General features: G+C 37.4%; 1 protein-coding gene across 1 annotated transcript in view; it reads right to left on the bottom strand.

The window, feature by feature from the left end:
* Positions 1-8,347: 8,347 nt before the first annotated feature.
* aldh1a2 (aldehyde dehydrogenase 1 family, member A2) overlaps positions 8,348-11,258 on the bottom strand; it is a 25,858-nt gene continuing 22,947 nt past the window's right edge. The window contains exons 11-13 of the mRNA XM_020609365.1: positions 10,999-11,156; positions 9,500-9,574; positions 8,348-9,256 (exon numbers count right to left, since the gene is read on the bottom strand). Of these exons, the coding sequence (XP_020465021.1) occupies positions 9,184-9,256; positions 9,500-9,574; positions 10,999-11,156 (306 nt within the window). The 3' untranslated portion in view covers positions 8,348-9,183. The remainder of the gene's footprint in view (positions 9,257-9,499; positions 9,575-10,998; positions 11,157-11,258) is intronic.

Below are 11,258 nucleotides of genomic sequence, written 5' to 3'. Positions count from 1 at the left end.
CTTCCAGCAACAATATGTATTCTGGCAGAGGGCTAATGTTCCTGGCGATCTGCAGGCACAGAGTACTGTGATTTGGAACTCTGCTTTTCTGAGTCTTGTCCCATAAAAGGCCTCAGATGCTGTGCAAAAAAAGCTATGATTAAGTACATGCACACTGTACAGATCTACACAATGAACTGGAGAAGTAGTGTGAAGAGGAAGAGGAGGCTTAGGAAAAGGAGCAATGGAAGCTCCGTAGCAGTTATTATGTGCTTTGACTTAGTTCAGGCCCTGCAGAGACTTGATAACAAGCCTTTTAATTAGTTCTTGCACCCACCCTGTCCCAGTGTTGTAAGCTTATGTCATTAAAAGAACATTTCGACAAAGCCGTTTTTGCATTCAAACTCCTGCTTTTTTTTGGCTGATTTGACATCTTGGAAGAAGACTGGTGTTGTGAAGCTAACATGAGATACTGGTTCTGATTGTGTACTGGTAACCTGTCCAGAGATCCCACACTGGAATCATCTCTTGGCTGATGTCCAGTCTGACAGTCCTCACTTATGCCTTTTTCTGTTTTCAGTATGCATGAGTACTCAACAGGGATGCACAAAGGTGCTTTTTGGGAGGCTAGTGAGACACAGTCAGTTCCCGTCCTGTATGAATTTTACCTGAAGAAAGTAATTAATGGGCATTTAAAGTTAATACAGGTGATTTACTGAGTGTCTAAAAACTGTCCGGAAGAGAAGACTGATCACGGCAGCGTCACCTTAATGGACAACAGCTCTAATCTTTGCTTCTTTAATAATGACAGCCACAGTGATTTGAGGAGCTGAAAGCTTGGAGACATCAATCTGCCCAAGTTGATGCCACATTAGGTTGTTATTGGCATCTCAGATTGTTATTTGTCTTTACTAACGGTCTAGAATGCAGCGTGTGTCCACTCTACCAAATACCAGCAGATAATGATGATGGATATTTGATTTGCAGCCAGCTGGACTTCTTTTACTTGGGTTCTATGGCTCACAGCTTGCTCTTGTGCTGTCCTGTCTACAAAGGGAGAAAAGATGTAAAAGTAACCAAGCTTAATGTGTTTAGTATTGAATTGTATTTTACACCAAGGCTGTTGTTGGACATTATTTTGCAGAATGTAAAATGCCCTTTGTCTTGACTGAGCAAGAAGAAGAATCTTTTTAAATTTAAAGTTTAGAACAACATGTTTGGCCTGGAAACCATAAACACAAGAGGAGGAGATACTGATCTGAGAAACTCTGGTTACCTTAATGCTTTTTAAACCAGCATCAAATGGTTTCTGGTATTTTATTTTATTTGTCCTATAACACATTCAGTGGTGCTGTAGGATGAATGGAAAAATAGTTTGGTGTAGTAGAGTAAGAGCTCCACTGGAGATCAGCTTCTACACGCCGCCTGACGCAACATCCAAACAACAAAGTTGTTGTAAACATTTTGAAGTTTCCCCAGGAATCTTGTGTTTGTATACTTTGGTTTGTAGAGTTATTCTTCAGGTCCCAAGGAAAGACTGATTTATTTTCACTTTCAGAATTAGACACTGGGATATTTGAAAGCTGCCATAAACATTTTTTTTTTTTTTTACAGTTTTTGTGATGTTGCAACACTTGTTGTGAAATGTTTTTCCACAATAATAGAGCTTGTAGAAAAAGTATTTAAACTGCAAATTCAGTTAGCTGAGGGAGACTACTGCATACCTAAGCAGGCTTTGTTTAAGACTGAGAGTGCTGCAGCGACCGCTTTGAAAACACTGAAAAGACGCCATTTATTCCAAATATCTGAAATAATTGTATTTCTGAATGCATGTACATGAATCCTTTTTAGAATACAGAGGATTTGTAACACTAGAGGCTTTCTGACACAGTTTTTCAGTTTTTGTGTGTGGGGGACCTGATGTAAGGACTCGATGATCTTATGGTGACAAAAAGCAAGTCCCCAAAATATAAATAATTACATTTTAGAGTGATGGCTTGGTTTAACACGTGTCTGTGTATGTGTGAGAGAGCAGTGTAGTGTGTCTTTAGTACATTCGGATTATCAAGAAAAAAAATCATACAGTATTAGTATATTTGAATGACTATGTACTGACTAGTGTAGCGTTTATTACTAGCAAACAGGAAAATTGCTAACATTACCTATACAATGAACTGTATGATGCAATGCAATTAGATAAGATATGTTATGTTAAAATTACGTCTAAGACATTTATTTTTAACAAATGAGTCCTTGTTGCGTGCTTCCTGATAACAAATATAGGCTGAGCTAGTGAAGTAACATATACCTTTTTAGCTATAGCTATTAAAAATACTTATGTGCATAGTTTTATAATGACAATAATGATGATGATGATAATACTGCATAACAGTACAGTATGTAGCTCTGGGACCCTGTGTAAAGTCCATCTGGTGATTAAAAATGATACTCTTACATGCAGTTCAGCTCCTTTTCATGGCAATGCTGTTGTGAAAAGACATATAGGGTCTGACCACGTCTCTGCGTCTTAAGTTTCTTGCCTCATTATGTGAAATTATCCAGGTCTGGGGTATAGTTGATCAGATTTGTAGGCTGTCCTACAGGCAAAATATTGTATTGCTCTTAAGTGAAAAAACTGAACTTTGAATCAATGGCACAACAGCATTTCAAGTTGCAAAAAATTAATACTATGACGTGTAATGTACAGTATACAGTAGTATCGTGCACTGTTGAGCTACGCTACATACAGTCAATGTGTTTGTTTTTTGCTGTTTTTTTGGTAAATGTTTCCCATGTATGTTTTAAAAGTATTTACAGTGTACTTTATTTCTAGATCATTCCTAAATGCAAATTTGACATCCCCTTCTTGTTCCTTGTACTTTTTTTTGTTGTACCTACAGGTACAGTAGGTACACAGGTATCCACAATATATTTACACTGTAGTCTACAGCCTATAATCTAAAATATTACAGAGAGAAAGAAAAGATGTTTAGCTCAAATTCCATCCATCCATACATCCTTCGTTGACTCATACGCGGCCCTACAGACAGATGGAAACTATTTTGACATCATTAGTGACTGTGAGCATTATAATAATTTTACTGACCTCATTCTGGACACAGGCTTGTGGTTATTTTTGACTGTTCCATGTGAACAAATTGACACCCCTCCCACCTTTCAGAAATAGCTCATGCTGATGTAAATTTCAATGTATATGGTGTTTTTGCAGTTACACTGGTGAATTTACCAATTGAAGAAGTTTCCAATTTCTGAGCCAACTAAGTCCACACAGTTAGGACTGAAACTAGTCTGGTGGCATCATTTTCTAGCTTTCTGCCCTCACTGTACTGAAGAAAGTACCACTCAAGCTTGGCCATAGACATGTCAAGCACAAATTTTATGGTCCCATTCAAAGCCGCAATGTCACCATCTCACTTAAGTCCTTAAGGTACAAATTAGTCATTTCATTAGTCCCAGAATGAATTTGGCACACCATGGAAAACCAATAGATTACTTCAGTAATTCTGTTCTTAAGGAATGGATAAATGAGCATGCAAATGGCTCTTATATATCATCTTTCTGACCATAGGGTAATGGCTGGTCAGTGGTACTTATCAAGCTCTATAAGTGCTCCTTCCCATAAATACATAGTCCAGGTCATTTGTATTGGGATTCAAGTGTTGATGGATATGGGATTACCACTTAACCTTGGAGTAATTTCAAGACACTGCTTAAATGGTCTAATACATTAATTCTTCCATAACGACTTGACCAGTCTTTAAGGATATCACTTCTTAATGTAAAATATGCTTTATGTGATAAATTCAGCTGAAGGTGTTTGTGACCTATTAATCATTTAAATGTACTCATGACAGGGCATCAGTAAAGGTTGTTACTGTACAGTACCTTCTATGTACAACAATGGCCCTTGATTCTTATTATTTTGACACTTTGCTGTGTTACAGCTGTGCATGCAGGACCTCAGACAACAGGAACAGTCTGCTCAGAAAGCACAATGAATTTAATACATGAATACAGATTTACAAACATTTTGAATCTTCTTTGGGATAGACAGGTTTAAATCTCCCTACAAACAGAGCAGGACACTGATATATTAAAGCTGATTATGATCATCTGCTTCTTGTTTGGCGGCCAGCTCTCATTTCTCAACCAACACTTGACCTTGACCCTGCCTGCAACAGTTATATTTGAAGGGTTTCATTCCAAAACACTGCATAATCTTTTTTAAAACTGTATTGTTACTTGAAGACTTACATAGAATTGAGTCTGGTAAAGTATTTTAACACAATACCTACATGCCCACATTACTGCTAAGAGAGTTACTGGCTGCTGTAATCATCCGTCCTCTTCATACTGACCATGAAGGGATCTGTCCCTACTGTAAATCTGGTGTCGGAGACAAAATACACAGCCCTTGTTCAATAAACCGAAGCTAACTTTCAACTTTTTTGATAGTAAATGCTAATAATTTATAGCAGTATATTTTTTTTTGTGGACCGATTAACTGGCAGACTGACCTGGCCATCCTAAGAGTAATTTCACTGGTACAACAAGATAGACTCTAACTTCAGCTTTAGCTGTAACTTTTGAAGTTAAACTTATTGTCTAACTTTTTTCTGCTCAGAAAAAGTACCATGGATTTTTTTTTTCCGTCCTTGATTTGCATTAAGAAGGGATCTGCTTACAACCAGCATGGACAGTAAGAGCTGTGTGAGTCACGTTTTCACCTAAACTGTAGCAAACCTTTAGTTTTGACAATAAAGCAGTAGTACTGGTAACATCGACTGCCTATAAGCTCTGTGTTTTTGAGAAGCACCGTTTACTTTTAGTATTTTTATGCTTTCTCACATTTTGTTCAATCTTTATATAGCTGTTCTTAGTTTCTGCTTGTCTCAGTGTGAAATCTACTATTTTAAAAACTTTAAAATTCCTTAGTAGTGCATAAGGTTTCGTTCTGACTGTAGATTCACTGGTTTAGCAAAATGTTCTTTTTTTTATGGTTAAACAGTCACGTCATCTTAATTCTCATGCAGACATGAGCTTGTCACAGCATCAATGTGTAGGAGGCTCTGTTCTCCAGCTCTGTTCACTCAGCGAGTCCCGACTCACACCACACTGGAATGACAAGCATGTACGGAGACGCTTGCACAACATTTAGAGAAGAATCAGACCTCTCCTGCAAACACGCACATGCACCCACACACACGGTGCTACAATGCAATATATGTCTCTAAAATGTCTTTGGAAAAATAAGCAAATGCTCATTCAGTGACGAATAAAGAGGACCAGACAACATCAGGCATGATCAACCAGACACAGCGACACCCAGTCACATCTGTTTGGTTGGTTAGCTCATGAGAAAATATTATTGAAGAACAGATAATAGGAAAAACAGCACTATCTTGCTGGAATATTAGCTGAAGCTATAAACATGGCTTTGAAGGATAAGGGTCCATCTGGACAAAGGGTGAATGTCCATGTCAGTGTGTGGTCTGTTTTCTTCAGATGTCCTTAACTGTGGCATTATGCTTGTGCATGCTAAAAAAATGAGGCTTTCTAAAGGGTTCTCAGTAAGGAGGTGCACTGTATTTATGTATCTATTTTATTTTTTAGGAGTAGATCTATTTTTCTCAAAATACTTTTCCAAACAAGACTTGTTTTTCCTCTGGCAACTCCCAGGCAGTACTCATAAAAATTATTAACACATTTTCTGCTCACTACTGAAACATTAATCAAGAAAAGAGAAGAAGGAAAGAAGTGACTGTAGTGAATGACAGAGTCAAAGAAGGGTTAGAGTTAACTAATGGCACCAAAATATATTTTAAATGAAGAAGAAAAAACAATATTTTCAAGTGTCCCTGTATGTGTTTGTCATACCAGTGTAGTGTGAGCAAATTCCTTTTATTGTATGTTTCATGTGCATGGATCATTTTTTGGATTTATTTTAATTAAATCTCTTACTAGAAAATGCACAAAGGTTCATGGATGCACTTTTTACTCGAGAGTGTGTCCAGAGCCTGTGCAGACTTTCCCTATTGTGTTAACAGAGTGCCACAATAAAGTGATCACTTTTTCACCTTCTCTTTGGAACGGCTGCAAATACCAGCTGGGAGAGGCGGTGTGGGAAAAGCTGTTCTGGTCATTTAGAAGCTGATTGGCAAAGAAAGCCTCCACTGTCTTCACATCTACTGAGCTCCAACAAGAACACCAACACCAACCAGACTCGCATGTATTATTATTGTTATTATTTATTACCAGATCAAATTTTTATCTGACAATAAAGTGGTATCGTACTATACATGTCTGTTGATTTAGCTCCTCTCAGCAGGCTCTTGTCCTCACCTCCCTCTTTTAACATATCCAATTTATATTTTTTGAAATACTGTTGAACCTTTCAGATATATGTAACTACATTTCAGGGAGCCAACAATATCTGTAATTAATCGTTTACAGTTTTTCTTGATATCTTTGACCTGTTTAAAGAAACTAGGACCCACTCAGTTTTCATCATCACTAACCCAGCAGAGCAGAAGACACATATTGCAAATGTGTAAACACGTTCTCATTGGATTGACACATTTTCCCACCCTTTAGCAAAACAGTTAACATGGATGTCATTCAAGCAGTCTAAACTCCATTGTTTTAGCTATGGTAACCAAAGAGAAACCATCTATTCCTAACTATTAAAAACTACCAAGATCAGTGTGAAATCACTAAAGCACCTGTTTGACACTGCTTCACACAAATCTTCAATTAGCAATCAGTCTGTAGGCCTGATGTTTCCCTAGGTGCCTTACAAGAGAGGATATTGAATGTGATGTGGATGAGGCCATGTGGCCCCATCCTCAAGACAGAAGAGACCGAGTTTGAGTAGTGGCTATGTCTTACAATAGATTTTACTGTATTTTGGTTTACATTTTTTTCTGTAATATTTAGTTATTATATGCGGTATTTCAGTTTTCAGCCACAGTTACAAAAAGAAAGATCATGTATTCAATAAAAATTGTATGAAAGTATTTCGTATTCTGGATCCAATTCTTTGCAAAAAGGCTAATTTGACACCTATATTGAAAGACAAATGGCACTGGCTATAGGCTTTTATGACAAGATGGTGCACTGATTCACACTGAGTTGTGTATTTTGTATTTTGTTGTCCATTGTGTAATGACTGACTGAAAGAGCTCATATACTTGTTTGCAAGTTGTGTTGTTTGAAGGCAAATTTTGCTTTTGTTGCATATTTTAAATGTTTTGGCATGGTTAGAGTCTTTTGCAAACAAAATGTGTCATTTTGCCATCAGTGATACTGTTTAGGCAGGTGTGTTAACTGTTTTGAAAATGTGGAGTTTCAACTGACAGCTGCTTCAAAGCAATCAAGAAAAACTGTAACCTATGATCACTATACTTGCATGTATTTATACCCTCCACTCTTTTTTTGTATTTGTCTTTTTTTTGTATTTTGTTCTTTCTTTCTGTATTTGACTTTCCTCACCATCTGGTAAAGTCTAAATCCAGACATGGTTAAGTAGTTGGGTTCAAGGTCATGCATGTAAATCTGAGAGGTTAGTTATCATTAAATAAATTCTGGCCTTGGAAGTTACTGCTCCCCCTCTGTTGATCATGACCTTCCACAACGTCAGTCACAATCTAAGTCACTAAGTTTGTAAATGGAAAATCACAGACACGAACAACCAACTAATCTTCATTAGGAAAGTGCCCATGTTTTTTAAAATGTTCTTGTGCTCTGCATGTTTATCTTTGCTATTTTATTTATTTGTTATTAATTTCCTTAATATTTTGATGGCGTTTTTTTTTTTTTGGTGTTGCTTTGACCACTTGGCAGTAATTTTGTGTAGCGACTATTTTTAGTACAAAAAGCACACGTGTTACTAGCATTAATGACACCAGGAGCCTGAAACATCATCAGTGTCATTTACACTGGTGACTTTGCTGCACTGAAATGTCACAAAAAGGTGACATTCACTTTGAGGTGGTCATGAGACTCCCTGTGCAGTAGGTGGAGCTGACAAGATGAAAACATTTTTAATAAAGGTTCTACAATGTTGACAATGGAATAAGTCCCAAGACAAACACTGTCTGAGGATGTATAAACACTTTTTAAGTGTTAAACTACATATATGTCAATAAAATCATCTCTTTGGCTGTGAGTTGTTACAGTTGATTAGTGTGAAATGCGTACATGAGATATGTATGTCCTCAATGAAACTGTAAATTGTGTGACCTGCTGAGACGCAGACATAGCGTGTAGACATAATGTAGTGAACACTAGGGGAAACACGTTTTCCAGAAAGAAAGTTTTTACTGAAAATTAAAACAACTATGGTCATTTTATAATTTTAAAGCATATGAATGTATAAACATAAACATAGATGGACATCAATGAAAATCAGTTACATAATGTTTAAAATACATCTATTCAACTTTTAGCAGGTGAGAGTAAAATGCTTTTGAGGTTAAAGTCTTTCATGTTTACATCAGTCAAAGGTTGACATACAGTGTTAAGTCATATGAGCTAAAATATAAACAAAGACAATTAAAAATCAATTTTAAGTCTGAACTAACATTTCATCCATTCATATCTGAGGCAGACAACATCAGTGGATGTGAATGAGCTGACATGCTTGTAAAAATCCTACCAATACTATGACACATGAGGTTTTGGATGATTATACCACACAGTACAAAGAAAAACTGCCTCCCAACACATGACGAGTTGCTAGTAAAGGGATGACTGCAAGTGTGGCGACTGCGTCTCCGAGCATCCAGCATCTGAGAGGTGAGGGTCAGGGTGTAGCGGCTGCGAGAGGGTTTGTTATTGGGGTTTGCAGTCAGAACAGCTTTCGCCATGGCCTCTGTGAGTGCTTTAGTGTAGTTAGTGGAGGAGGTATACAGAATGGGGTTGTTCAGTGGTTGTCAGTTAGACTAGAGAGAGTTCACATATTCATGGAGGGTGGACATAGCTGGACACGGAGTGGCTGAGTGTCCTTAGAGAGCAAGGTGGAGTTGATGGAGGGGCTGAGAGGGCAGCAAGTGGTCACAGCCTGTAGTTACCATAACTACTGTAGTTTTGATGGTTATTGTGGTTTGCCACCATGGACAGAGTGACAAGAGGCGGTTCAATGATGAGGAAGATGCTACCTCCTCCCAAAAAAGTGTGGCTGCCTTAAGAGTTTTTGGCGACCATCTTCATTGTGATGGTTTTCACTTCTGTGTACTCCTTCAAGCCGTTCTCTCCCCTGAAAACAGACAACAGGAAACAGTAACGATGCTGTTCAATTTGTTTAAGCTATCATACTGACAGCAGCATTGAAATACAGAATAGACACAGCTGGAGACCAGTAAAACTGCAATATCCTCTTAAATAAAGATTTATGTGATGTTAAGCAATTTTGGAAAGTAGGTTTTCAAAACACAAAGTCAGTATTGGTAATATTGTGGCTAATTTGTGTATATTCAGCAGAATACAAAGCTATACTCACAATTCACGTCCATTGCCAGACATTTTATATCCTCCAAATGGACACTGTGTGCTCAGAGCATTGAAGCAGTTTATCCTGGAAAATACACAAACCATTGATCACCCCTATGGTTTTCTGTTCTAAAATGGTGCATAACCTTGTTCAGAGCAGTAGTATTAAAGCTGCATTTTGTAAGACTGATGTAAAAATATCATCACTGCTGCTTTTGAAAGGGCACTTGGACTTGACAATATAATTCAATTTTTATTTAATAAAATGCAGCTGAAAATAGTCCTATTCTTTATTGATCTTTCTAATTGCAGCTGCCTAGGAAAGAACTAGAGTTAATATGCTGTGAAGACAAAATAAAAAGTAGTAGAGTTTGGCAAAAACCTGACAAAGTGGAGAAAGTGGGTGAATTTTGGGACTGAGAAAGTTGGAGTAAGGGGTGTGACTGGGTGTCTAAGAATTCACTTACAGTAACCCTTAAACAAGTATAGGTTTGCTACCAGTTTATGGAGGGCAGCACATGTATAAAGATGGAACAAATCTGAACACATCATGTTATGAAAAGTAGATTGCATTAGTGACAGAATACTGGTTGTAACATTGTATGTCTGTCATTCATAATCATTTATATTTTTCTTGTAAATGTATGTCTACCAGGAATAAATATTATTCAATATTATTATTACTCAATATTATTTTGTATGCTTACATCTGTGGTGATAAGTTGTGCAGCTTATCAGCAGAGCTAATGTAAGAGATCAAAAACAACATCAGACACCATCAGGACAGTGTACTGGAGAAGAGTTTTAACTTTGATGGGAAGCTGATGAGTGTCATGGGAAAACAAAGATATGACTAAATACTGAAAGAGGGAGTAAAGCTAATTCCTTGAGACGTCACCACAGGAAACACATCTGGTTGTCTGTGGTCAGTCTCAAATGTCTTTACATTATGAGACAAGCTCATTATGGTCAGCAGTGAGAAAATGTTGTTTGGAATAGGAAGGATTTGTCGAGGAAGAAACGATGGTTCCAAAAAAAAATACTCATTGGAAGATGAGAAGTAGGACGGATGATTGGAGCATCACTGAGGATGAAGGACAAGGTAGACAAATGTTTTCTCTTGTGTCCTCTGCCAGCAGAGGATTGCAGTCAAATATGACGTGGTAAGAAATTCTTGCCAGATAAATGTTAGTTATTCTTCTGCCCACTTCTCAGAAACATGTGCAGGTAATTAGAAAAAAACCAAACAATATTAGGTGAACTCAATTTCACTTATACAAATTATAAAATGATGGTGTCAGTTTACGGTTCATGTTTTATTATGTTTGTTGTCTTGCACTGGCACTTGAGAGAAAAACAAAAAAGGAAGGAAACATTTCCTTGCAGTTTGTGTAATGATAGTAAAGTGGCACACTGCCAGTTCACAGTCCCTAGATGCCAGAGTCCGATATGTCCCACACAAAGCATGTTTCTGATTGCAGCTAATGAAAGACAGCAGATGGAACTTACCAGACTGTGCCAGCCTGCATGGCTGTGGATATGGTCATTGCTTTGTTGATATCATTGGTGAATACAGCTGCAACCAAACCATAATTTGTGTTGTTGGCTCTCTCAATCACTTCCTCTATAGTTTTGAACTTCATGATCTGCTGGACTGGTCCAAAAATCTGTAAAGAGACAAGCAGATGAAAATTACCTGTAAACTAACTCTGGTATAGTACATTAAAATGGCAACATTTATTTTTAATATTGTACATGGTCCTTTACAA

The sequence above is a fragment of the Monopterus albus genome, unplaced genomic scaffold, assembly GCF_001952655.1.
Source record: "Monopterus albus unplaced genomic scaffold, M_albus_1.0 scaffold4.1, whole genome shotgun sequence".
NCBI classification, from domain to species: Eukaryota; Metazoa; Chordata; class Actinopteri; order Synbranchiformes; family Synbranchidae; genus Monopterus; species Monopterus albus.
This window is presented reverse-complemented; position numbering and strand designations above follow the sequence as displayed.